This window comes from Panthera tigris, chromosome C1, assembly GCF_018350195.1.
Source record: "Panthera tigris isolate Pti1 chromosome C1, P.tigris_Pti1_mat1.1, whole genome shotgun sequence".
In the NCBI taxonomy this organism is placed as follows: Eukaryota; Metazoa; Chordata; class Mammalia; order Carnivora; family Felidae; genus Panthera; species Panthera tigris.
The window spans coordinates 110,615,913-110,643,852 of NC_056667.1; the positions used below are offsets into that span (position 1 = coordinate 110,615,913).

The 27,940-nt window shown below is 47.0% G+C and overlaps 1 protein-coding gene across 2 annotated transcripts; it reads left to right on the forward strand.

Moving 5' to 3' along the window:
* Positions 1–394: 394 nt before the first annotated feature.
* Positions 395–27,923, forward strand: ERCC3 (ERCC excision repair 3, TFIIH core complex helicase subunit). 2 transcript variants are annotated; one of them, XM_042994191.1, is made up of 15 exons: positions 395–485; positions 849–1,054; positions 1,709–1,945; positions 3,783–3,832; positions 4,266–4,401; positions 4,804–4,968; positions 5,452–5,656; positions 7,780–8,094; positions 13,264–13,448; positions 16,773–16,975; positions 17,666–17,762; positions 18,867–18,984; positions 23,245–23,363; positions 25,538–25,690; positions 27,490–27,923. In XM_042994191.1, the coding sequence occupies exons 1-15, from the start codon at positions 458–460 to the stop codon at positions 27,619–27,621; spliced, it is 2,349 nt and encodes a 782-aa protein (XP_042850125.1). In that variant the 5' UTR covers positions 395–457; the 3' UTR covers positions 27,622–27,923. The 2 variants fall into 2 exon arrangements, with proteins under 2 accessions (XP_042850125.1, XP_042850126.1); XM_042994192.1 differs by lacking the exon at positions 27,490–27,923 and having other exon boundaries at positions 18,867–18,982; positions 23,242–23,363; positions 25,538–25,622.
* Positions 27,924–27,940: the final 17 nt, after the last annotated feature.

Consider the following 27,940-nt stretch of genomic DNA (forward strand, 5'->3'; position numbering starts at 1 on the left):
CTTCAGAGGGGCATTGGCGGGGGGGGGGGGGGTCTCTCTGTTTGGAATGGCGCTGTTACTGTAGGCCCTGTTTTATTTCTTCTTAGAGTACAGAACGCCGTGTGCGTTTACTGCCCACATCCCTGTCAGAATTTAGGACCTTTACTTTGTTCACTATCCTACCCCAAGACTAAAACAGTGGCTGGACGCTTTATGCGCCTGGACGCATAAACATGCTCAATAAATATTTCATTGACTGACTACAGGAAAGAACGGCTGGGGAAAAAGGGCCTGCAACACGGGAACACAACAGACGCCCCTTAGTCTGCCGGCTAGCTCGCCCACCCAACGACCCGGCGCCCAGAGGCGGGACTTCCTGTGCGTTTGCCGGAAGAGCGTCCGGTGTGAACCGGAAGCCCCGTTGGGAGCAGCCGCCGCGGAGACCCGGCGGCACAGGCCGTGTGGTGCTGGTGCTGCCATGGGCAAAAGAGACCGGGGAGACCGCGGTGAGACGTGGCGCGGGCGCTCTGGGGCCTGCCTGCGCTCGCCTTCCCCGTCGTCCTGTGTCGTAGCCGCTCCGGGCTTCTCAGCGGCTGCCGGCCCCGCAGTGTCTCGCGGCCTGTTCATGCTGTCGCGACAAGCTGCTGGGCAGGGGGCGATCCCTGACCTTTGGGCCGCCTTGCGTCGTGGGCCGGGTGGGAAGCGTTGGAGGGAGAGGACGCCAGCGGCACGCAGGTGGCTCTTGGCTAGGGGTGCATGGCGTTGGTGAATGAAGTACGGCTGCTGCCAGGTTCCCTCGAAATGTCGCTCAGCAGTGCGGAGGGAACCTTAGGCTCCTGCTGCGCTCACTTCTGTGTCCGTATCTGCAGATAAGAAGAAGTCCAAGAAGCGGCACTACGAGGATGAAGAAGAAGATGACGACGACGTCCCCGGGAACGACTCTCAGGAGGCGGTCCCCTCGGCGGCTGGGAAGCAGGTGGATGAGTCCGGCACCAAAGTTGATGAATATGGAGCCAAGGACTACAGGCTGCAGATGCCGCTGAAGGACGACCACACCTCGAGGCCCCTCTGGGTGGTAAGCATACCCTCCGCCAGGGCAGAGCCAAGCTGGTTCGGTTTTTGGACCCCAAATGGAAATGCAGGGTACTGCCCTCCAGAGCTGGCTGGGAGACGGCTTTCACACATGCTGTTTGAGCAGCCTGAGAAGGAGCAGGTACCCAGGGCACACTAGCCTTTGTTTCTAGCCCCTCCGTCTCCCCTTCCCTTCAGTTCTACCACATGCGTGGAAATACTTTTTTATTTACTGAGCAAATGCCGTTTATTGTGTAACATTTTAACTACCCATCTACAAAAAGTAATGGAAGCTATATATTTGCTAGGCCACTCTGTTGCTCAGCTCGAAGTAGGTGATAGTCTACGTTCGTTTGAAACCTAACCTAAAGGTACCTTGAAGATAGCCAATAAGGTGGGCTTTCCCTGTGAAGAAGAGTGGAAACCGACTTCGGAAACCTGCTCTTCTAATCTCTCCATTCCTTGCATCTGATTAAAGTAACAGGCCCACAGTTGGCTGAAGGAGGGCTTACAAAAATATCCGTGGTGTTAAAGATCCCTTTTTGGGCAGCTTATCTTTTCTGGGTAATGGTGTGGGAAAGAGTCTAATAGTCTCTACACTTCATTTGTTTTTTCTTGTTTTTTGTTTTGTCTGTCATGTCCATTTGGTGTTTCTTAGGCTCCTGATGGCCACATCTTCTTAGAAGCCTTCTCTCCGGTTTACAAATATGCTCAAGACTTCCTGGTGGCTATTGCAGAGCCAGTGTGCCGACCAACCCACGTGCATGAGTACAAACTAACTGCCTACTCCCTGTATGCAGCTGTCAGTGTTGGGCTACAAACTAGTGACATCACTGAATACCTCAGGAAGCTCAGCAAGACGGGAGTCCCTGATGGAATTATTCAGTTTATTAAGGCAAGTGGGGAGCTAAGGCCAGCTCTTTTGCCTTCCTTGTGAATGTGTTAATAGTGGACAGGTGCTACCCATTGTCAACCTGTGGCCATCATGAAGATGCCATTCAGATCTCGTGTGGAGAGACATAACTGATTCCCGCAGCTGCTTCTCTTCTGGATCTCTTCTTGCTGAGGCCACACTTCTCATGAGCGCTCTGATACAATGAACACTAACACATTGGGGATACTAATTCAGGCCCATTCTGGCCAGGGTTATTTGGGAATGCAGCCAGAAGTGAATGGTGTTTTGGACTGAATTGTGTCCCCTCCAAAATTCATATGAGGCTGTAACCCCTAATGTGATTATATTTGTAATGAGGAAGTAATTAAGATTAAATGGGGTCATAAGAGTGGGGCCCAGATCCAATAGGATTAGCATCCTTTTAAGAATAGTCATCCAGAAAGCTCAGGTGCTCTCTTTGCACGTGCACAAGGAAGAGGTCATATGGGCACATAGTGAAAAGGTAGTCAGGAAGAGAGCCTTAACTAAAAACTAATCACTGGCACCTTGATGGAGGACTTCTAGAAATGTTTCTGTTGTTAAATCACCCAGTCTGTGGTGTTTTGAACAGCAGCTGAGCAGACTAATATAAGTGGTAAACTCTGTCTAAGGCTGAATTCCTGCACGGGACCAATAGTCAACACTTTCCATTAGGGAAAATCAAAAAGAACTTGCAAGTGTTGAAGTGGATAGGGTTCCATATGAAGAGCATTGGACATGCTTGGGTTTGTCCTGAGAGACAGGTCAGTGCCATTCAGAATAGATGACAGTGGCTTTTGTCACCTTCAGCTGATCTAAGGGAGTTGGGTTCAGACCCCCAGATCTGGTGAGTGCCACAGACCATCAGTACAGTGATGCATCCGATCTCAGGGAAGCTGACAGGAGCCCTGGTAGGAGTTCTGTCTTCTTGTGATATGGAAAGGTGCCCAGGGAGAAGGGCCTCACCTTGCTGGAATGAACCCTGCATTAGCACGCTGGCTGTGCTCAGTCTTGGCCTGGAGCTGCCTGCAGGAATGTAGGTGTTGGTATAATGCAGCAGGGGATCCAGAAGGGCAGCAGCAGGGGCTGGTCACAGCCTGAGAGCTGAGCGGCAGATCTCCATGGCCACCACACAACCTCTGCTGCTTTCCGTCCTGAAGATTGTTGGGAACCTAGAAGATTTCAGCCCTAGTCTCTTCTGTCAAGAAGCTTCCATTCTGTTTTTTTAATTGTTATTTTTAAGTAGGCTTCATGCCCAGCGCAGAGCCCAGTGTGAGACTTGAACTCATGACCGTGAGATCAAGACCTGAGCTAAGATCGAGAGTCGGACGCTTAACTGAATGAGCCACCCAGGCACTCCAAAGCTTACATTCTAGTTGGGAGAAATAGGAACATTGGTGAGGAGGCCAGGGGGTTTTGCATTTAATTTACACAGCAATTACTAAATACATGCTCTGTGCCAGTTTTGTGCTGGGACCTGTAATAATGCTGGTGTGGCTGGATGAACCATTGGATTAGGTTGGGGCCTGTGGGAATGGAGAAGAAAAGGGAAGGGAAAATAAAAGAAAGATTTTATGTAGCATTTTATAAATTAAGGGATGTGCATCAGAAAGAGCCAGGCAAAAGCAAGGTTTTACTTTCAAGAGTAGAGTTTAATAAGAAAAAGCTCGCCTTTGGCAGACCTGACTTCTTTAGGATTGCACATTGGGTAAACTGAAGTCTTCACTTGGTAGGTAGTAAGACATGCCCACTAATGAATGTGTCCTGAGTGAGCCGAGTAATGCTAATTGTGCCTGTTGGATGTTGTCACTCTTTGCAGCTATGTACTGTCAGCTACGGAAAAGTCAAGCTGGTCCTGAAGCACAACAGGTAAGGGATCCTGTGACAAGCCCCCCAAGGCACTTGTGCCCTGTGCAGAGCAGGTGGCAAGGGGCTGATGTCTGTGGGCTGTCTGTCTGCACCAGCACCTGCTCCCCTGAGTAAGGGGATAGAAGGGATGAGCGAAGGGAAGTGACCAAAACTGGGAATTCATTTACTGGCCACCGTGTTCCCCGCTCCCGAGCAGTGACGCTGAGGCTCCGGCCACTCCTTATTTGACCTCAAAGCCAGATTCTGTCCACAACCTCATTTGTTATATCTTGGCCAGTAGCTCGCAGCTCAGATCTGGCCAAGGGTATGGGAGACTAAGAGATTGAGAGAAGCACAGAGCCACGATTTCCAGCCCATCTGATCAAATGAGCCACAGAACCTTCTGGAAATGGTGTACTGCTCAGTAGTCACCTCCTTCCCTCCCCTCTTTTAGGTACTTCGTTGAAAGCTCCCACCCTGATGTCATCCAGCATCTTCTCCAGGATCCGGTGATCCGGGAGTGCCGCCTGCGGAACTCTGACGGGGAGGCCACGGAGCTCATCACAGAGACGTTCACGAGCAAGTCGGCTGTACGTGGGCTCCTGGGTCACCCTTGGTAGTGGGAGCATTGGGACATTCAGTTCAGCATTTGCATCTTGGGACCCTGCTGTCTTACTATTTTTTTTTTAATGTTTATTTATTTTTGACAGAAAGAGAGACAGAGCATGAGTGGGGGAGGGGCAGAGAGAGGGAGACACAGAATCCGAAGCAGGCTCCAGGCTCTGAGCTGTCAGCACAGGGCCCGATGCGGGGCTCGAACTCACAGACCACGAGATCATGACCTGAGCCGAAGTCGGATGCTCAACGAACTGAGCCACCCAGGCACCCCTCCTGTCTTCTTACAGCTGCAGTTGCTTGTTCAACTTTGGCTCTTGCTTGGTGGCATGAAGTTTCATTGTTGCACAGAGGTTCAGATCCTGCCTTTTTTACAGATCGCCAAGACTGCTGAGGGCAGTGGTGGACCTTCCACTTCCCGGGTGACAGACCCACAGGGAAAATCTGATATCCCCACAGACCTGTTTGACTTCTACGAACAAATGGACAAGGATGAGGAAGAAGAAGAAGAGACCCAGACAGTATCTTTTGAAGTCAAGCAGGTTAGTGAATGTACCCCTCTCCAAGCGGCCCAGCCCTGCATGGACTCTGCGGTCTGTGTGAGAGGAAGGGATCCCCGTGTCTTCCTGAAATTGCTTTCTCCTTTATGGTGTCTGTGAGCTGTGGCATCATTCCTCCTGATGGGGTTAGATCTGAGTGTCCTGTGACTCTGGCTGCTGGGTCAGTCTTCACAAGTTCCTGGGAGATGTGGGAAGTGTCTGAGGGGCATTTTGGTGGTTTTGGTGGCATTTTGGTGACTGGATTTAATTTTGTCTGTGTCCTTAACTTGAGTTGCTTTTCTGTGCTTTAACCCAGCTGTTATCAAGCAGATATCTACTTGATATCAAGCAGATCAAGATCTGAAATTGTAAAAGCCTACATAAAATGCTGTCTTCTTGACCATTAACCCCCTTGGATTATGCATAGTTTATGAGCATGCTTTGGATTTAACAAGATTATAAATGTCTTCCATGCTCACTCCCCAGGAAATGATTGAAGAGCTCCAGAAACGTTGTATCCACCTGGAGTACCCCCTGTTGGCAGAGTATGACTTCCGGAATGATTCTGTTAACCCTGATATCAACATTGACCTGAAACCCACAGCCGTCCTTAGACCTTATCAGGAAAAGAGCTTGCGGAAGATGTTTGGGAATGGACGTGCCCGCTCAGGGGTCATCGTTCTTCCTTGTGGTAAGTGACACCTGAAAGAAGAAGGTGGCCAGACTCTTCTGTCATGGTCTGCCAGCTTTCTCTTGCTCTCCTTTGTGTGCCCTTCTCTAAATCATACCTGGCCAGGGAGCAGCTGAGGTCAGATGACGCCCTGATCTGTGACCTAACAGATATTTGAGTGCCTGCTGTGTGCAGGGCTTTGACCTCAGCAGTGGGGATACAGTGGTGGATAGAACAACACTTCCGACCTCAGGGAGCTCATTTTGGTTGTAGAGAGACAGATGGTAAACACATCAACTAAGCAATGTGTAAGATCTTGGGCAGTGACAGTGATGTGGGGCAGGTGCTGTCTTTTTTTTTTCATTTTATTTTTTATTTTTAAAAATTTACATCCAAATTAGTTAGCATATAGTGCAACAATGATTTCAGGAGTAGATTCCTTAGTGCCCTTTCCCCATTTAGCCCATCCCCCCTCCCACAACCCCTCTGGTAACCCTCAGTTTGTTCTCCATATTTATGAGTCTCTTCTGTTTTTATGTTATTTTTGTTTCCCTTTCCTTATGTTCATCTGTTTTGTCTCTTAATGTCCTCATATGAGTGAAGTCATATGATTTTTGTCTTTCTCTTAACTATTTTCGCTTAGCATAATACCCTCCAGTTTCATCCACGTAGTTGCAAATGGCAAGATTTCATTGTTTTTGATTGCCGAGTAATACTCCATTGTATATATACACCACATTTTCTTTATCCATTCATCCATCGATGGACATTTGGGCTCTTTCCATACTTTGGCTATTGTTGAAAGTGCTGCTATAAACGTGGGGGTGCATGTGTCCCTTTGAAACAGCACACTTGTATCCCATGGATAAATGCCTAGTAGTGCAATTGCTGGGTCATAGGGTAGTTCTATTTTTAGTTTTTTGAGGAACCTCCATACTGTTTTCCAGAGTGGCTGCACCAGCTTGCACTTGCCGGGGCAGGTGATATCTTATACACTGGAGTTAGGGTCTCATCCTTTGCAATCTGCTTGTAAGTGTGTGTATTTGGAGACTTCATAGCAGAGAAGCTTTGCTCGTTCCTGGATGGCTTATTACAGTGTGCACATCCAAGAAAGGAGAGTATAGCCTCCTTGGCACCTGTCTGATATCATTTGTCCTAAGTCATGTCAGGTCCTGGCTGAGGTTCTTGGCCAGAGGTCACAGCACATTCACCTGGGGGCCCTACCTCAGACTTGAGGAGGTTAGAATCTCCAGGGGAGAGGCCTGTGCCTCCACATTTTTTTTTTCTTTTTTAATCTCCCTGGGTGATTTTGATACACATGCCTGGTGAAGGAGGAAATGCTGTTTAAAGGAATAGCTTGATTTTTATCTTGATCTTCAAATGGTGGAAGATAGTAAACTTGGAAACCCTGGAATTTCGCCTCTGTCTTTGCCAGTAGTGTACACATCTCCTGTATGCCTAAATTCTCAGCCCAGCACGTTGTGCAGTCTAAGAGCTGCCTTGTACTGGGCCCTTGGTGTGGTCTGTGTGCCGGGCACACTTTTCCTCCGAGGCACCACCTTCCCGTGGCAGGGGCCACGTGTACCTCCGCTTTCGTTTCCTCATGTTCACAATTTCAGCAATAAGAGGGTCTCTTATCTCTGGTGAGTTTTGAGATTTCAACATTAGAACAAAATTCATGGAAAATGCCACAGGAGGGCCTGGTGCCTGTCTCTCTTAATTGTCACATTTGTGCGTGAGCCAGACGTGTCTCCTTTCTATAGAGAAGAAAAGAGACCTTGGAACAAGAAGTGCCTCATGGTATCGGCTCTGAGGGTTATTGCAAGTAATTCACCCAGATTTGTGTGTGGATTCTGTCTGTGTCCTTCAAAAAAATTTTTTTAAATGTTGACTTTTGAGAGAGAGAGAGAGAGACCAGCATGAGCAGGGGAGGGGCAGAGAGAGAGGGAGGCACAGAATCTGAAGCAGGCTCCAGGCTCTGAGCTGTCAGCACAGAGGCCGATGCAGGGCTCAAACTCACGAATCGTGAGATCATGACCTGAGCCAAAGTTGGATGCTTAATCGACTGAGCCATTCAGGCACCCCTGTCTTTGTCTTTCATTGCATCCTGGCCTTGGGTGGCATTGCCCTTTGGTTTCGCATAGGTGCCGGCAAGTCCCTGGTTGGTGTGACAGCTGCCTGCACCGTGAGAAAGCGCTGTCTGGTACTGGGCAACTCAGCTGTGTCTGTGGAGCAGTGGAAAGCCCAGTTCAAGATGTGGTCCACCATTGACGACAGCCAGATCTGCCGCTTCACCTCCGATGCCAAGGACAAGCCCATCGGCTGCTCCATTGCCATTAGCACCTACTCCATGCTGGGCCACACCACCAAAAGGTCCTGGGAGGCTGAGCGAGTCATGGAGTGGCTCAAAACTCAGGAGTGGGGCCTCATGATCCTGGATGAAGTACATACCATACCAGGTAAGCAGGCTGAGAGCCGAGCTACCTGCTCATTGCAGAGACAAAAATTGATTTCTGTTCGTTGGGTGGAGGGAAGACTGCTGTGTAGCTCATCTGTCTTGCTAGAAAGGTCTGCTGGGTAAAGTTTTAAAGTAAGTCCGAAGCATGTGGGGGGTGGGCATGAGGGTGGGTGGCAGACAGCTTCGTGAATCACAGGCCCACAGTAGTCATTCAGAAAATGGCTTTTCCCTTCTTCCTCAATCTTACTGTTGTAGTTCAGTTTACCCTTAACCGGTTGGCTTATGGTGCTGTGAAAACTGGACCAGCAGCACTGAAGTCCTTGCCGTAATGGTGTTTGTTTTATTTGAAGGCTGAATTGAAGTATTGATCCTTGATACGTTACAGAAGCCCAACTTCTCCAAGTGTTGCAGGCAGTCATTTTTTTAAAAAAGAAATAGCTATATTGATACAATTTCCACCAGTAAAAACTACCTATTATAAATGTACAATTCAAGATTTTTCACAGGTTTATGGAGTTGTGCAGCCGTGACTGTGATCCAGGTTTAGAACCTCACCCTCATACTCATTTACAGTCAGTGTTTTCAGCTCCAGCCCCAGAGAACCATGGAAGTGCTTCCTGTCTCTATAGTTGACCTGCCTTTTCGGGAAATACCATAATGTGAATCATATGATATATAATTCATATATGTTTTAAGGAATATATGTTATATATAATAGTAAATATTTCATATATTTTCCAGACTCATATAATATATATTTTCTTAGATGTGGCTGTTTTTACTTTGCATGATGGTTGACCCATATAACATTGTATTGGTAGTATCTGCCCTTTTATTGCCACATAGTATTCTAGTACTCATTGATAAAACAAATGAAGGGGAAGCTCTGCTAAGTTAAATGTAAATTAGGGATTTCTCTGCATGAAATGAAATCAGAGGCATTTTCACGTAGTGTTCAAAATACTGCCTAAGTGGCCCTAGCATCATTCTTTTCAGTTAATGAGAACCCCTCCAGCCCTCCTGCATGTCTGAGGGTACCTATTGATGTTCACAGCAAGCCACCTAGGGATTGGGGGTCATTCAGGTTGAAGGAACAGGGCAGCATTAGTCCCAAGGTGGGAGAGTACTTGACACGGTCCGACAGCACCAAGATGACTATGCGGCAGGAGGGACATAGAGGAGAGCAGTCAAAGCCAAGGTTAGAGAGGGCCAGGCAGGATAGAGTGTGGGCCAAATCCTATACGTAGGTCACTGTAGGGTGTTGGGCTTGTACTATATGAGTGGGTGGGAAGCCATTTGAGGGATTTGAGCAAAGGGTGACATGATCTGATTGTCATGTACTATGAAAGTACCACCCTGGCTGCTGTGCTGAGAATAAACGGAAGGAGGCAAGGGTGGAAGCAGCTGGATGGGCCCAACCAAGAGGCTTGAACAGTAAGAATAAAGGTAATCTACTTCTGGATGTGTTGTGAGGGCAGAGTTGACAGGCTGGCCATGAGACCTGAAAGAAAGAAATCAAGGATGACCATATGGGTTTTGGCTTGAGCAACTGGAAGGAAAGCTACAGAACTGGGGAAAGCTGTAGAAGGAACAGGTTTGCAGAGTGCAGGGGTTCGGCTTTAGGCACGTTCATTTGATTGCCAGTTAGACATTCTGGCGGTGGCAGAGATGTTAGAAAATCGGCAAAAGACAAGAGTAGACATTTCACCAAAGAGAATATACAGATGCCTAGGAGCCTTTGAAAAGATATTCCGCATCATTAGCCCTGAGGGAAGTGCATATTACTACCATGCGATGAGATGCTGCCACACACCCATCACAGTGGCCACAATGGAAAATACTGACAATAACTGACGAGAGTACAGAGCAGCTGGCATGCACCGCCAGAGGAATCACAAAATGTACAGACACTGTGGAAAGTTGGGCAGTTTCTTAGAAAATTGCCATGTGACTCATCAGGCCCACCCCTGGGCATCTGTCCTAGAGAATGAAAACTCAGGTTTACACAAAAACCTGTACATGAATGTTCGTAGGGGCTTTAGTCAGAGTCTCCAAAACCTGGAAACAACCAAAATGCCCAACAGCACGTGACTGGATAGACAAATGGGAAGGTCCCTCCCCTGGAACTCTATTCAGCCACAAAACAACACACTGTTGCTACATGCAACAACTTGGAGAAATCTCAGAGGTACTTGCTGAGCGAAATCAGCCCATCTTGGAAGGTTATATGGTGTATAGTGCCTTTGAAAAGACAAAACTAGTGATGGAGAACAGATCAGTGGGTGCCAGGGTGTGGCTGTAAAGGGAGAACAGGAGGGCATGTTTTGGGGGTAATGGGTTTGTCTGTATCCTGATTGTGGTGGTGGTTACACAGATCTTCACATGTGTTAAAATTTATAGAACCAATCCCATCCACCCCCAGCAAAAGGTCACTTTTTACTGTGTGCTAATTTAAAAACTAAACTCCAAAAAAAAAAATTTAAGGAGCAGGAGGTTACTGGCTCTGATTGGATTGGAAATCGATGACCTAGAGAATCACATCCTACAAATGAGTTTGGAAGTGCTGTGCAGTGGTTCTTTAGGAGTCTGTGTTTGAAACTTGGGAAACCTGCGTATGTACTTAGTTTATGTTGATGTTCGTTTTTAGCCTAGGTCCCAGGTTTCAGAGGGCGGCAGCCAGGCTTGAGATTGGTTGTCTGGTGATGAGGATACAGGGTGTACCCCACAAAATTTCATGCTTGCCATCTGTGTGTTTTCTCTTCCTGATTCACTGGGTCAGTTTGTCTCTGGCTGGGTAGGAGAGTAAAACCAAACAGCTCTAAATAGAATTCTGAGTTCAGTCGTGTTCTTGTGAGCTTCTTGGCTTGGCCATGCTCACTGGGCCAGAGAGCCAATGTTAAATTAGGGAATCCTAACAAATCACAGCAAGATTCTTGATTGTTAAACAAGTATACCACGTTGGATGAGGTAGAATGATAAATCTTTGAGATTTATCTCAAGAGGTAAAGATGGCTGTTTTCTTTTAGACATCATCCAAAAAGAGTCCTATTATGTCACTCACTGTATTGATAAAATATCGGTAACTGCAGACTTGCATGTATTAAGTGTTTACTGCACTGTGCCACTTTCATTATTTTAGGAAGTATTTATTAAGAACCCACTATGTATCAAGCACTGTGCTTGGACTAGGGACGAAGTGGGAGACAACTGACACCTGTGACATGTACAGCAAAACAAATCACACCCACAGAATATGTATTGTGATTCTATTAATACAAAGTTTGGATGACAAGTGAGATGGTGATTCCTTTGAGGGGGGAGTGTTGGTATTGACAGGCAGGGTCAGAGGAGAGGCTTCTAGGTGCTAGGAACACTTGTCTTGACCTGGGTGATTTCACAGGGACATAGCTGTGTAAAAACTTAACCATCTGTACACTGTGTCATATGTGGGTTCCTCCTCCTGACAGCCCTATGGCTGTTGGAGAATGTGGTAGTGGGACGTGGCTGGTCTGTAGGGCAGATGCCACAGTGGGGGCTTCTTTCTGGCTGCAGAGTTTCCAGGCAGGGAGCAGACTCATGCTTCCCTTGGGTTGATAGCATCTCTGGGCTGTCCCCGGCGCTGCCTCCCTGGCACCCGCATGAGGTTGCTGTCTCCATTGTCTTGGCTGCCATGCCCTTCTGACACGAGGAGCCTGGTCTGCGGTCCTTGGCTCCCCTTTTTTTGGAGTGGCACAGTCCTTGGAGATAACTATGCTGCTGGTCTTTGTCTTCAAGTGTATGTGCAAACCACCTTAGGCTTGGAAGACCTGGACACTTACTGGGGGTCCAGACAGTCCTCTGCTGTCTCACTGTTCTTATGTTTTTGGTTTGTGTTCTGGTGCAGTCTGACCCTTCCTTCCTCAGATTGTTAACCTCTGTTTCTGCAGTATCACTAACCTCACTTTTAATTGTATTGTAAGATAAACGAAACACAAACATTTTAACCTTTTTTTGGAATATTAGTATTTTTTAAAAATTTTTAATGTTTTATGACTTATTTTTGAGAGAGAGAGAGAGAAATTAATTGCAAGCAGAGGAGGGTCAGAGAGAGAGGGAGACACAGAATCTGAAGCAAGCTCCAGGCTCTGAGCTGTCAGCACAGAGCCTGACCTTGGGGCTCGAACTCAGGAACCGTGAGATCATGACCTTAGCCAAAGTCAGATGCTTAACTGACTGAGCCACCCAGGCACCCCCGGAGTATTAGTATTTTTAAAGGATGAGCCCATCAAAACCCATTAATTGGTTCTTTTTGAAATTAGTATCTTAATCCCATTTATGTGTTTATTTAATTTGATAAACCAGAATTAGAACATTCCAAACAGAGACAGGAGGTTGCTGGTGGACCAGATGAATCTAATTGGAAAGCTCAGAGAAAGGAGTTTCCTAAGGAGAAGGGAGTTGCCTGGGGTTTCATGTCTCCCTGTTGTCTCCTGCTTTCTGGGAAGATGGTAGGAAGTCCAGCAGACCCGGCTCCTTTTGTTTCTCTGATCCCATGGTCACCCAGCCATCTTCCTGGTATCCTGGGTACAAGTTTTAGGATGAATACATTCCTTGCATCATTTGGAGCTCACTGGTGTTTAAGTGTTACATCGTGTTTCAGATCGCCATTTGCACTCCTGTTGGTAGCTTAGCTGTTACAAGGAGGATCCTGGGGCTCACTGATTTGGAGCTTCCCTAAAGCCATTTCTCCCTTTTGTTCTCTTTTTCTTCCTTCTTTTGGACAGGTCTGAAAGTGATGATTAAGTGTTCTTGCCTAGTCATTCTGGTCTAGAGTCAGGTTCCTATGATTTAGAAACCCGGGGTTAGCCCACTTAGTGTCACAGGCCCGTGTAAAGTCGCAAGGCTGTGTGTGGTACTTGAGCATTTAAAAAAGCGACAGTGTTGAGGCACCTGGGTGGCTCAGTCGGTTAAGCCTCTGGCTGTTGATTTTGGCCCAAGTCATGATCTCATGATTTGTGAGATGGAGCCCCACATTGGACTTTGTGCTGACAGTGCAGAGCCTGCTTGGGTTTCTCTCTCTCCGTCTCTCTCTACTTCTCCTCTGCTTGTGCTCTTTTTCAAAGTAAATAAGTAAACATTTAAAAAAATGTTAAAAAAAGTGACAGTGTGAATGCATTGATTGTTTCCCTAGCCAGGATGTTCCGACGGGTGCTTACCATCGTGCAGGCCCACTGCAAGCTGGGTTTGACCGCCACCCTCGTCCGGGAAGATGACAAAATTGTCGACTTAAATTTTCTGATTGGCCCCAAGCTCTACGAAGCCAATTGGATGGAGCTGCAGAACAATGGCTACATCGCCAAAGTCCAGTGTGCCGAGGTAGCTTTCCCCTTCCTGGTATGGTCTCGAGAGAGGGATTCCACCCATGGTTAAGGAGAAATGGTTCAGGTCCCCTCCCCATGGGCAGATACACAGTCAGGACTTGAGCAGAAGTGTTGCCACTTTGTACTGTTCCCTCAGTCCCCCTGTGAGGTGGGCAGTGTTCTACCCACTCCAAAGACTTGTGAAACAAAACCCCTTTCCAGGGGCACACAGTCAGTAAGTGCTCAAGTCGGGATGGTAATCCAGGCTAGTTTGACCTCCAAATCCACTCCTCCTTTTCCCTGGGAGTGAGCATCTCTGGATGGTCCTGCCCACCCTCACCTTTGAGGAGTTCCTGGGTGCTCCTGTGTGGGCCACCATCCAGGCCACCCCAGGGTCAAAGCCTCTTGGTTTTGGTGTCCCCAGAAGGCACCTGTGGCCTACATCATTTCTAAACACATTGGGAAATACATTGTCCCAGTCTTGTTCCACAGTGAATACCTGCACAGGTAAATGTTGAAAATACGCATTCAAAGGTAAGTCTTCTCAGAAGGAACAATTGCAAACATCCTTCCTGGCAACTTGAAATGACTGTCACTCACTGGCTAGGATCAGGTGGCCTCTGTCCCACAAGGGCAGAAGGGGGCCTCTTGGGTAACGGTGAGTGTGAGGAACCTGTGCAGGTAGACTTACTCTGCTGAAAACTTCCTTACCCTGTAGTTGCCTCTTCATAATCAACACGCATCCTACGAAACAGAGCATTGCCGGAATCTCTGAGGGCCTATTCCTCTCCAGTTGTGTCTCCCCTCCTCCAAGAGGGGATTCACTGTCCCACGACAGAACTTGTCATCCTCTCCCTTTATTATTTAACCTCTTGTGTATATTTCCATCACCTACTTTGTTTAGCGTTGCCTTCAAAAAAAGTCTTCCTGTATATGAAAATAGAACCTAGTTTTGTGTGTTCTCGTATGACTTCTGTCCCTTGCTTGGTACTTTTATCCCTTGCGTAATGTATTACTTTTTTGATGATGCAGGTAGCTGTGCTCTGCAGTATTCCATTGTACAAATATACCACAACAGGATATATGATGAAATACTACACAGCACTAAAAATAATGTTGACAGACACTTGGGTTGCTAAGTTTGTCTTTGTAACAGCTTTATTGAGGTGTTAAGTTGATGTTTCATAACATCCACCTGTTGTAAGTAAGTAAATTCTGTGATTTTAGTCAGTGTAAAGAATTATGTAGCTGTCCTCACCCTCCAGTTTTGAATTGCATTTCCCACCACCCCGTCACCACCCCAGAAATTTCCCTCATGCCCATTTGCCATGAATCCCTGCTTCTGCTCCCAGCCCTAGGAAGCCACTGATTTATTCTTCATAAATTTGGAGCTTAGTGTTTTGTTTTTGTTTCTGTTTTTTTTGCTGTTGTGATAGTGTTGCCGCAAATATTTTTATACCTGTTTTCTGGAGCCTTGGGTCATTTTTTTCTAAAGCAGTGTTGTTTGTACTGTGGACTGTGGTCCCATAGTAGGCGGTGACATTACTTTATTGGGTCATTATCAGGAAAGAATAGAATCTACCAAAATGCATAAGTACATTAAGGGTAGATGTTGTTTTTTGTTTTTGTTCTTGAGTATATGTTGTTTAATACAACTGTGTTCATGCATATGAATGTTTAGTTTGTGGCCTAAAATGATTCAACTCTGAAGGCCACTGCTCTGGCAGATACACCCAGAGGTAGCATATCTAGGTCAAAGGCTGTGTGGCTGTTCTCTTCACTAGTTGTGTCCTAGAAAACACTGTTTTCCAAAGTATTGGACCGGCTGACACTCTCATCACGGGTGAGTGAGATTACTCCACATCTTCTGAGTGATGTGGAGTACATCATACTGAGTACATAATACTGAGTTTTATTTTCTTTTAATTGTTTGCTGACATACTAAGTATGAAAATGGTATTCCTTATGATCTTAATTTGTATTTTCCTGTTTACTAATGACCTTGAGTATTGCTTCCTATGTCTGTGGACCATTCGTGTTCTGTGAAATGCACGATTTTAAAGATTTTACTGTGGAAAAAGAATTGCTTTGGCTATAAAGAACTAGAAATCCTAACGGAGTCATAACAGGACACAGCCCAGGGGGAACCAGAAAACAGTGGCAGCAAAACCTAAGAATTCGAGTTCAGGCCAGTGGTAGGCATGGAGCGACAGCAGCTGAGTCCACAGTGGTTGCAGCATGAAGAAATGGTCTGTGGTGATCACACAGAAGTGGCACTGGTCACACCCCAGAATTCAGAGCCTGTCAGGATAGGCTTTGTGGCCTGTTCAGTGCAAAGTTTCCAGAGGGTCATTTTTGTGTGTTCACAGCCTTGAGACCTTTAAAACCCATGGCACTTGAGTATATTTGTCTGAGTTTCCTTAAGCTTGCCAGCAGCCCATGCACAAGGGCCCAGCACAGAGGAGGCCCCAAAGAGTGTTCCTGTCATTCTTATTTGAAGGATCAAATTGTCTCAGATGTGACCAGTGGGACCCCTTCAGCCTGGCTCCTGTATGTATTTGACATGTCCCCATTCTTTGAGCACTTCCTTGCTTTCTGGCACAGCAAGGTATTTTAGGTTTATCTGGTACTTTCCCTACCTATTCTGGCCCTGGAAATCAGCCATTTCTCCAAGGTGCCCTTTTAGCAAAGAGTGGAATTTACAAACCAAGATCTAGGTGCTAGGTGTGTTCATTACTCCTAGGATGTCATTGCTAGGCTAATTCAACAGACAGAGCTAGGAGGTATGTGTGCGCTTCTCCATAGCAGTGCTGTGTGTAGACTTGTGTGTGGAGGTGTGGTCTAAACGGGAGGGATTACTTGGACCACTGGTTGAGAATCTGGTTTCCTTTACTTACTTGGAGCTGGTGTGAAAGTAATTCCCCAGATATCGATGCATTTAAAAATCTATGTGTTTGGGGTGCCTCAGTGGCTCAGTCGGTTGAACATCTGACCAGCTCAGGTCATGGTCTCGAGGTTCGTGAGTTCAAGCCTCACATTGGACTTGCTGCTGTCAGTGCACAGCCTGCTTCAGATCCTCTGTCCCTCTCTCTCTCTGCCCCTGCCCTGCTGTGCTCTCTCGAAAATAAATAAAACATTAATAATAATAGTAATAATAATAATTATTATTATATCTATGTGTTAAGAGATAAATATGAAAGTGTCCTGGTTCAACATTAGGTACTTGATTTTGTTTTGATTTGTTTTAAAGCTAGTTCTGCTAAATTAATGGTCTTTAAAAGTTTCCAGTTGTGTGATGTTTAAATTTGCAAACTGACCCTTGATTCTTACTGTGTCGCAGGTTTGGTGCCCGATGTCTCCTGAGTTTTACCGGGAGTATGTGGCAATCAAAACCAAGAAACGAATCTTGCTGTATACCATGAACCCCAACAAATTCAGAGCTTGCCAGTTTCTTATCAAGTTTCATGAAAGGAGGAATGACAAGATTATTGTCTTTGCCGACAATGTGTTTGCCCTGAAAGAATATGCCATTAGGCTGAACAAGTAAGAAGTGAAGAGTTGGAGTTGCCCCAAGGCAGCTTAATCTTCCCCCAAACACGAGTACAGAAGGTGCCTGGTTTTCCTTCTTTGCCTCTCAAAGTTCTCTTAGGGTCTGAAGGTCTGGTTCTGCAGCAGCCTGGTCACCCTCAGCCCAGGGGTCAGGGGCCAGAGTCATGCTGCTTTGGTGGGGCTCCATCTATGAGCTGGGCTCCGAAGGTGGGCACAAGTTGGTATCTGGAATGGCAGGCCGAGTGAGCACTCTGGTGGAGCTGAGTTCAGACTGTACAGGGGCCAGGAAGGCAAGGCTGGCTGGGCCAGCATCCCAGCCAGCCCTGCATCTAGACAGAGCTTCTCAGGAAACACCAGCGGCATCCTCAGTGGCCCCTAGTCCCACCTGGATGCTGTGTTAGCACTGCTCGTGTAGACACTAAGCTTAGATTGAGGGACGTGGATTCAGGAAAAAGCACAGTCCAGAAACAAGGAAAAATGTGAAGGAGGAAATCCTGAAGAGAGTGGTGACCAGAACCTTGGCTGAGGGTCTATAGCCCCTCATTTTTATGGGCCTCCCTCTGATAATTCTTGCATGGTGGAGGGCTTCCCGGGAGGGAGCAACCTTGCAAGAATTCCTTTTCCCACTGATGTTAATTGGGGGGTGATTCTGTGGTCCTCCTAACACACCTCATTCTTCTTTAGACCCTATATCTATGGTCCTACATCCCAGGGAGAGAGGATGCAGATTCTCCAGAATTTCAAGCACAACCCCAAAATCAACACCATCTTCATATCCAAGGTCTGTGTGCCCTGCAGGGTGGTGGTGAGGCCTCAGCACCCCCAGGGCTAGAGGGGACACTGGGTGATTGCGAGGGCCATGAATTCATGTTTGTTGAAGGGACGTCATGTGTCACTTCTCATTCCCATGTTTCCAGTGTCTGGTGACAGGAATGCTTTCTGATGGGTAGCAGAAGGAGAAGTTGTGGGGTTGAATGTGTTGTGGACAATTTATAAAGTCTCTTTGCTTGACTGAGGTTTTCCCCACTTCTTTTGGGGATATAGGAATTTTAAATTGTATTTTCTCTATCCCAGGGGAAAATTTTCATTACCTATTCTGGCAGAAGTGGACATTTAGATGAGGTTCTCTTTGTGGAGTTTTTGCTTCCTGTGGGCTGTGGGCAACCTTCATCCTGGCTGTTCTTGTGCCGTGGTGTGGTGGGCGGTGGATGTAGGCACGGTGCGAATGCACAAAGGCTCAGCTCGGTGATACTGTTAGAAGCTGTGGCCCAACAGTGTAGAGCAGGCATTCAGATTAGAACAGGCCCAAAGCTCAAAATAAATGCGGTTTGCCAATGAAGTTGATCACAGCTGGGTTAGTAAGTACCACACTTAGATGTGTGCTGGGAACCTCCATGGTTGGAACCCTCAAGCCAAGGCCGCTACCCAGACCAGATCCAGCCTGGTGTGGGCAGTGGGCCCTGACAGGTCCTGTGTCCCACATGTGCTGATGGTTTCATTGGCCTCCAGTCACGAGTGTAGATGGTTTTGTGCAGACGTGTTTCTGTAGCAAAAAAGAAGAGTAATCCTTTACAAAGAATCTCTGTCGATAGGCCCTCTTGTCTCTGGTCCCTAGCAGCCTGGCCTGGGAGCATAAATGAGATGGCCGGTGGGGACTGGGAGTCCTGACCCGCTTCTTTAGGACAGCTCTCAGGAGAGTTCACAGAAGGTCCTAGAGGCCTGCCTGCATCCACAGGACCCCGGTACAGAGGGAAGAGGATGGGTTTGTCTCTCTCAATTATCTTTAGAGCTTATTTAAATTCCAGGCCAATTGATTGTTTTCTTTTTGTCCCAGATAAAAAACAAAAAAAAATTTGTCACACTCAACGCTGTTTCATTTCTGTAGGTGGGTGACACATCGTTTGATCTGCCAGAAGCAAATGTTCTCATTCAGATCTCATCTCATGGTGGCTCCCGGCGGCAGGAGGCCCAGAGGCTGGGGCGAGTGCTCCGAGCCAAAAAAGGTAAAGGCGGCCTTACGCCTTCTGCTCCAGCAAGTCTTTCCTTTTGAGCCACTTGGACTCGGAAGAGGGTAGGGCTGCGCTGCCTGCGTGCCCGTGGTGGTGAGCAGGCACCCCGGGACCCCGGGACCCCGGCTAAGTAGATGCCGCAGGGAGGGGTCCCAAAGCAACGACCAAGATCAGCGTGGCTTGTGTTCTTTCTCTGGCCTCGGAGTTCCTACGTGGGCGTTCTCCGTGGCAGCTGCCTGCTCCGCGTTGGGTGTCCTCTAAGCCGAGCTGTCGCATTGGTAGGCCATCGGGGGCCAGGGAAGCAGTGTGAGTGTGCAGTGCTGTGGACATAAAAGGCAGGAAGCAGAGCTGGGCCGCCAGTGCCGTGTGGGAGCTAGAACTGAACCCTGGGCCTTGAGTCAGGAGTTGGGGAGGGCTTTGGAAAGAGCAGCTCGGGCAGCCACACGGGGATACTTCACGCGCACCCTGTGAAGAGTCCTGCCTTGGGCGGCAGCTCGCAGCAGGGGTGTCGTGCTTAGTGAATGAGGGTGCAAGGCCGGAGTCTCTGCTTGTTACCTGTGGTGAGAGGGTCCTGACCCTAACGGTGGGTGTGGCAGGGACTGACACTTAGAGTGGCTGCGTCTCTCCTCCTGGGACCAGGCATGCCCTAAGACCAGGATATAGGCCCTGTCCTCAGGGAATTTGCTTTCCTTAGGGGCAGCTGGACTGCTAGGGTGACTGGAAACAAGGGTAGGGGCATATGTTGGAATCATACTGTTGTAGAATGTGTTTAAGAGGCGGCTGATTGTATTTAAACTGGAGACAGGGCATGTTAGTAGAAATAGCATGAACTTGAGCACCAGACCACCCTGGTGACCTTGGGCAGGTAGTTTGCCGGTCTGAGCCTTGCTTTCCCATCCAGAGTGGGAGTGACAGTCCTCTTGAAGGACTCTTGAAGGACTCTTGTGAGGAGGGAGCCATATATAATAGAACAGTGTAAAAGGCTGCTGGAGAAACGATAGCTTTTATAAATTGACAGGAATATCATCTGGCTAGTATATGTGAATGTATCTCATTAACTTAATGCCTTACCCATTACCTCCCCCCAAAAGAAACAAATCTAATTTTAAAGCCCCTTTGAATTTGAGTAGAATTTGTTTTTTTAAAAATACTATTTGATGCAACGTATTTGGCTGCTACCTTTGCATCTGTGAGCTCTTGTAAGACTAAGAAACAATTGAATTCAGAGGCAGTACACAGATATTGAACCTGCTGACATTTGGACTGTGAAGCAAAATGTGCAGATTTTCCAGAAGGATCAGGTTTTACAGGCTTCAGTATTTTCTGTCCTAGTTTCTGTGATCATTCTTCTGCTCTAGGTTTTGTTTCTGACCTGGGATTTTGTTTTTTTGGGTTTTTTTTTCTTTTTTTTTTTCAAGCAACTTTATTGAGACAGAATTCACAAACCATATATATAGTCGGTCCACTGGAAGTGTATAGTTCATTAATTTGTTGTTTCTTAATGTTTATTCTTGAGAGAGAGATACAGAGAGTGAATGAGAGCAGGGAAGGGGTAGAGAGAGAAGGGGACAGAGGATCCGAAGTGGGCTCTGAGCTAACAGCAGAGAGTCCAACGTGGGACTCGAACTCACAAACTGTGAGGTCATGACCTGAGCTGAAGTCAGACACTTTGACTGAGCCACCCAGGTGCCCCAGTTCATTGGTTCTTTTTTTTTTTTTTAAAACGTTTATTTTTGAGGAAGAGACAGGGTGTGAGTGGGCAAGGGGCAGAGAGAGAGGGAGACACAGAATCTGAAGCAGGTTCCAGGTTCCGAGCTGTCAGCACAGAGCCTGACACGGGGCTTGAGGCCATGAACCTTGAGATCACGACCTGAGCTGAAGTTGTACGCTTAACCAACTGAGCCACCCAGGCGCCCCCATTGGTTCTTAATATAATTGCAAAGTGTATAACCATCACCACAGTCTGTGTTTAGAATATTCTCATCTCTCCAGGAAAGAAACCCTTTCCCATTGGCAGTAACTCTTCCTTTCTTCTTGCCTCCCAGCCTCACCTGCAGGCAATCATGACTATTTTTACCTTGATAATTGTGCTCATTCTAGACATTTCATATGTATGGAATCATGCAGTCTGGGTCTTCTGTGACTGCCTTTTTCACTAGCATGATGTTTTCACAAGAATCATCTTTATTGTAGTATGTATCAGTATTTCCTTCCTTTTTAATGCTGAATAATATTCCATTGTGTGTCTTATTTATTCGTTCTTCTATTGACAAACACTTGGGTTGTTTCCACTTTTGGCTCTTAGGAATACTGCTGCTATGAAAGTCATGTGCAAATTTGTGTGGGTGTATGTTTTCAGGTCTGTTGGGTATAACTAGGAGTAGATTGTTGAGTCATGTGGTAACTCTGTTGAACATCTTAATAAACTACCAGACTATCCTCCAGAACGGCTGCACCATTTGATACTCTTAGCAGCAATGTGTGAGGAATCCAGTTTCTCTACATCCTTGACAATAGCTGTAATAACCTTTCTTTAAAACTTTTTTTTATTTAAATGTTTGTTTATTTTTGAGAGAGAGAGGGAGAGAGAGAGCATGTGCAAGTTGGGGAGGGGCAGAGAGAGGGAGACAGAATCCCAAGCAGGCCCCAGGCTCCAAGCTGTCAGCACAGAGCCCACCGTGGGGCTCGAACTCATGAACCATGAGATCATGACCTGAGCCACGTCAGACGCTTAAACCTTCTGAGCCACACAGGCACCCTGATCTTTTTTGATTCTAGCCATCCTAGGGAGTGGCAGGTGGTACCTCATTGTGGTTGTGGTTTGCATTTTCCTGATGACTAATATGTTCAATGCTTTTCATGGGCTCATTGGTCATTTGTATATTTTCTTTGGAGAAAGGTCTGTTCAGGGGCACGTGGGTGGCTTAGTTAAGCCTCCAACTCTTAATTTCATCTCAGGTAATGATCTTGTGGTTCATGGGTTCAAGCCCCACATTGGGCTTTCTGCTATCAGTGTGGAGTCTGCTTAGGATTCTCTCTCCCTCTCTCTCTGCCCCTCCCCTGCTTGAACTCTTTCTCTCTCTCTCTCTCTCAAAATAAATAAATAAACAAACAATTAAAATTTCTTTAAAAAGAAATGTCAGTTCAGATCCTTTGCTCTTCTTATAATTGGGTCATTTGTCTTTTCATTATTGGCTTGTAATAGTTCTTTATATAGTCCAGATATAAATTCCTTATCAGATACATGCTCTGTAAATATTTTCTCCCATTCTGTGGGTTGTTTTTTCACTTTCTTAATGGTGTTCTTTAACCAAACATTTTTAATTTTGATGAAGTAAGTGCCCACACAGAGTCCAGGCCATTAGCCCCTTGACTGCAAAGCTCTCCCACTGCATTGTTGTTGACCCTTGAACTGTAGTTTGAGCTGTGGGGGTTTTTTTGGATAACTCCAGTACTGGGAGTGTACTTTTGTTCACGATTTTCTTAATAATGTGTTCTTTTTCTGGTTTACTTTATACTAAAAATAGTATGTAATATGTATAACATGCAAAATACGTATTCATCAAGTATTCCATATTACTGGTAAGCCTTCTGGTCAGCAGTAGGCTATTAGTAGTTAAGTTTTGGGGGAATTAGATGTTATGTGGGTTTTCAGCTCTGCAGGGTTAGGGGTTCAGCGCCCTAACTCTCACATTGTGCGGGGTCAGCATACTTTTGAGCCCTGGAGCCTTGCTTCCAGGCATCGTAACAGCTAATGTTGTCCTTTTTCCTTCCCTCTCTCTTTTTATATATGTTACATATGTGCGCGTGTGTGTGTGTGTGTGTGTGTGTATGAAATAATAATATATGTAAATAGTATTAATTATAAAAAATATATTTTATTTATGTTTATATATTACATATATAATATTAATTATTATATGTATATATTTTATTAATTACATCCAAGTTAGCTAGCATATAGTGCAACAATGATTTCAGGAGTAGATTCCAGTGATTCATCCCCTATGTATAACCCCAGTGCTTATCCCAACAAGTGTCCTCCTTAATGCCCCTTGTCCATTTAGCCCATCGCCCCTCCCACAGCCCCTCCAGCAACCTTCTGTGTGTTCTGTATATTTAATAATCTTTTACATTTTGTCCCCCTCCCTGTTTTTATTTTTGCTTCCCTTCCCTTATGTTCACCTGTTTTGTATCTTAAATTCCACATGAGTGAAGTCATATGATGTTTGTCTTTTCCTTGCCTCCCTTAAGGAATGGTGGCAGAGGAGTACAATGCCTTCTTCTACTCGTTGGTGTCCCAGGACACACAGGAAATGGCTTACTCAACCAAGCGGCAGAGGTTCTTGGTAGACCAGGGTTATAGCTTTAAGGTATGTATTCATTAAATGCGTGGTGAGAATAGAACCGAGGCTTGCTTTGTGCCCGCACCTCCAGGAGAAGGGGGAGCCGCCATCAGCACCACTGGGGGACAGCCTAGGCAGGCACAGAGCATGAGGGCATTGGAAACCCCGCCTCACGTTCCCTGTATCTCTGCATGAATTGCCAGGGACTTTGAGGGAAAATATCGTGCAGGATCCCTTCCTGCCCGGCCTTCCCACAGTGAATGGTTAAAGAATGGGGCCTCCGAAGTGGGGGGTCTGGAGTGTCTACTTGTTCAGATTTTACAGTTGTCTTGGAAGAAGAATGTTAGCTGTCAGCAGGAAGATGTGCTTCCTGGCAGGACTCGGGACACCTCAGAGCTACGGCCGTCACTGTGCCACTCTGAGCCCCTTGGGATTACTTTCCTGCATCAGCAGTGGCTGTCCACTGGAGCTCAGGGTTTCCCAAGTTGTTCACACACCTGATTTGTGATACAAGGTCGGCTCCAATGGGGCGCCCCACCGGGTGCTGGGCGAGCTGTGCTGTCAGTCAGCCTCAGGGGCCTCACGGCACAGGTGTCCATGCGCTATGAACCCACGGTTGTGCAGTTTGGGAGGTGCTAACGTTTTGGCTGACTTCCACCGGCTGCCATGTTTGTGTTCTCTTCTGTTGACACAGGTGGAAAGGTTATGTCACGATTTTGTACCCCTAAAGGTTTTTGTTTGTGGGGGTGGATGGAGGGTGCTGGAAGCTGGGGACTAAAAGGACACCCCTAGAACATGTAGGTTCCCAGATTCTTGGTTCTCAGAAGACTGCAGGCTGCCTTTTCAGATCCTTTCGCTTGTGTCTTTTTCAGGTTGGCCAGCTTCTGTCATTAACCGTAGATAAGAGGTCAGGGTCGTCTGACCCCTCCTTTTTTAGCTGGAAGCAGTGACAGTTTCAGATTTCTCATGCTGGGCTAGAGGATAGGATGCTTGACCGTATTTTGAAGGATTTGCATTATGACCTTTTTATGTGTCTGTGAAAAGTAGGTGGTGATAGTAACATTCATACGTCCTGATCCCTGGAGAGTCCAGTGAGAGAACATGTGCCAAATCAGGTCATGTCCTGGGCTTTTTGGAAGGTGCCCTTGGCAGAAAGGCACCTGGACCTGCGATTGTCTGCTGGTCGGAGGGGCCTTTGCCCCACTTGCCTTCAGAGCTGCCTGCTGAGAGCAGCCCGGTTAGAGCTCCTGCCATCATGACCCTGGACTTCCCAGAGGGGTGGTCAGGCCAGGGCAGAAACGCCCGATGTTTATGCTCTGGGCCTGTGGCCCCCTGACGGGCTCAGCCAGATCCCTACTTCTAGGCCTTTTCTTCTCATTAAAATTATGAGAAGATTTAGCGGGGGGTGGGGTGGGGCGGGGAGATTTTTCTACGTCATCAGTCCTGGCTTTCTTCAGGGATTGGTAGGCCTCATAGTGAGTCACCTCCAAAGAAGGGAAAACCACATCTCTACATGCTGTTCTCTTGCTGTCTTAGAAGAAAGTGCTGCAAACCCACCTTGACATGCTCTCATTTCTTTTTTTTTTTTTTTTTTTTTTAATGTTTTTACTTATTTTTGAGACAGAGACAGAGCATGAGCAGGGGAGGGGCAGAGAGAGAGGGAGACACAGAATCTGAAGCAGGCTCCAGGCTCTGAGCTGTCAGCACAGAGCCTGACACGGAACTCGAACTCACAGACTGAGATCATGACCTGAGCCGAAGTCAGAGGCTCAACCGACTAAGCCATCCAGGCACCCCGACATGCTCTCATTTCTAAGTGCCGTCCTGCTGGAAGTCCTATGGGCCAAGCCCAGGGGGCTGAAGACCCTTCCTGAGGGCGGCAGGCTGTGCCCTCCATCTTTGGTCCCTTCCTTTACCTGGTGCAAGGTGGAATACTGCCATGGGGGCGCATTAGAGTTGTCAAGGTCCCGTTGGTTGTCTGTAAGTGATTATGGATTTGCTGTTCTGGGAGTAGGTTTCTCTGGAATTTCCTTCCCATCTCTTGCCCCGCAGTCATCAGTTAAGCTCCCTGTTACAGATGGCTCTGAAGATGGTCTCTGCAATGCCAGAGAGGAGCTCTCCGTTTTTAGCCACCTGCTCAGCTGGGTCCGAGGGAGGCAAAACAGAAGGGGCCATGTGGCCTGCTGATTTCGGCTTTATAGGTGATCACAAAGCTGGCTGGTATGGAGGAAGAAGAGCTGGCATTTTCCACGAGGGAAGAGCAACAACAGCTCCTACAGAAGGTCCTGGCAGCCACTGACCTGGATGCAGAGGAAGAGGTGGTGGCAGGAGAATTTGGCTCCAGGTCCAGCCAGGTGAGTGAGTGGGTGACGCCCCACCTGCCAGTTCTCCCAAAAGACAGAGTTCTTATGCGCCCGCATGCACTGCGTCCCTTGTGCATGTGTGCGTGTGCACCTGTGCGACCTCCATAAAGACTTGGAAAGACCAGGAAGCTGTGGAGAAGAGAATAACAGAAATTGCCCCCGTTAACCTTTCGGTGCATCCTTCCTTCTGGACACGCTGTTTCATGTGGCCACGCCCATAGTCTGTGGCTGGCCCCCTGCTCTGTGCACAGAATGGGGGAGCCCAGGATGGCAAATGTGGCCCCAGGCCGGCTCCCAGGTGGCTGCAGGAGGGGGTGTTGCAGGCCTGGGCCCGCCGTCCAGGGCCTTGCACAGGCCAATTCAACTCTGGCTTCCTCCTCAGTAATAGAGCTAAGCCGTCCAGCTTAGGTGGGTCTAGTCCAGTAAGCTGTCCAGTAAGGTGGGTCTAAGGATCCTCTCCCAGCTAGTTTCAGTATTTATCTTGAAAAATGTAGAGTTCTCTCTGTCTCTCTGTCTCTCTCTCTCACATTACAAAAAGAAAATTTAAATTAAAAAAAATTAAAAAGGAGCACCTGGGTGGCTGGGTTGGTTGAGCGTCTGACTTTTTATTTTAGCTCAAGTCAAAGCCCCATAGAGGCTTCACGCTGAGCTTGGAGCCTGCTTGAGATTCTCTGTCCCCCCCGCCCCTCTCCTCAGCTAGTGCTCTGTCTCTGCCTCTAAAATAAAATTAATTAAAATATGTAGAGTTCTCTGAAAATAGTGAACTTTCCATTTATTCTACAAATAGTTACTGAATGCCTGCCTGTGCCCAGTCCTATATAATATGGTATAACTAATGAAAGTACCATTATGGGGCATTCTTATCCGGCTCTTCCAAGAGAAAAGTACGGTGTAGTCAGGTACATTGGAAACTATATTGATGTTAGAGCTAAGAAGTGAGCAGTGGTTGGGGTGAAGGAAGAAATACACTGTCCCCCGGGGAGGTGCTGCCCTTCCTCTAGCCTGAGACTGGGGGACCAGACCAGCTCGGAGGTGTCTGAGCCTTCCCTCATGGATGCTTGCCTCTCACTGTGTCCTTGGAATGCCTGGTCAATGCCACCAACCAGGGAGTCACCTAAGGTCAGGTTGGCATTGCTTGGTGCCTGTATGTCCCTAGGCTTGTAATCTGGTGCAAGTGGTGTGCAAGGCTCTGGGTCAAACCCTGCCTGTGTGATTTCTGTTCACACCATGTATGTCAAGACAGATGTGGCTGTCCCCATTTTATAGATGAGTTCATTGAGGTGCAGACATTCAGTATTTGTCCACAGTGAGAGGTAGATCCAAGATTCAAGCCCAGGGCTTTCTGGCTTTCCATTTGATTCAAAACCTTATGGTGGAGTCTTGAGCTGTTGGGGGACCACTGTTCTCACTGTTGAAAAATTCTGTTCATAAATTGTTAGTAAGAGAGGCAGAATAGCATTATGGTTAAGAATAGGGAATCTGAAGCTGGCTGCCAGAGTTGAAATCCCGTCTCTTTAAGAGCTGTGTAATCTTGGACAAGTTACTTAATCTCTCTGTGCCTCAGTTTCTTCATCTGTAAAATGAGGATTATAATGATTGGGAGGATTAGATGAGTTAATAACATGTAAATGCATGTGAACTGTTTAGTATAATGCCTGAGACATAGTAAGTAGTCAATAAATGTTCTAAAAAAAATATTAAAAACTTTGAAAAACTTACTACAATTATAAATGTTCTAAAAGGAGTGTCTTTCCCCTTGTAAACTAACCTTGGGCTGGGTTCTCCTGCAGGTGTCTCGGCGCTTTGGCACAATGAGTTCTATGTCTGGGGCCGACGACACCGTGTACATGGAGTACCACTCGTCACGGGGCAAGACTTCCACGAAGCACGTGCACCCACTCTTCAAGCGATTCAGGAAATGATGGCCACACGGTCACCCAGGTCAAGCCAGGGTGCTCAGCACCACCGCTGGAGAGGGATTTTCCGTATCATAATCTTTCCTCTGGCATTGGCCAACATGATCTAGATGCAGTGTTTGTTAACTGTGTTGAGGAAAATGCATTGAGAGCTTGGCTCTGTCTTTGTGAATCATCCAGGTCTTTTTGAAAAAGTTGGGAGACTATATTTTTGGGGGTTCCTAGACCATTTTCCAATCTTGGGGAGTGGTCATTCCTGTATATAAATCTTTGTAATGTTTAAGGTGTATAAATGGAACATTTAACAACTCTTTTTTTTTTTTTT

What these genes read in the sequence shown, in the direction of transcription:
- ERCC3 (XM_042994191.1), top strand. Translation starts at nt 458, where the DNA reads ATGGGCAAAAGAGACCGGGGAGACCGCG. An exon ending in GAATTATTCAGTTTATTAAG is followed by an intron (nt 1,946 to 3,782) that starts GCAAGTGGGGAG and finishes CACTCTTTGCAG; the next exon opens with CTATGTACTGTCAGCTACGG. An exon ending in AGTGCTCCGAGCCAAAAAAG is followed by an intron (nt 18,985 to 23,244) that starts GTAAAGGCGGCC and finishes GCCTCCCTTAAG; the next exon opens with GAATGGTGGCAGAGGAGTAC.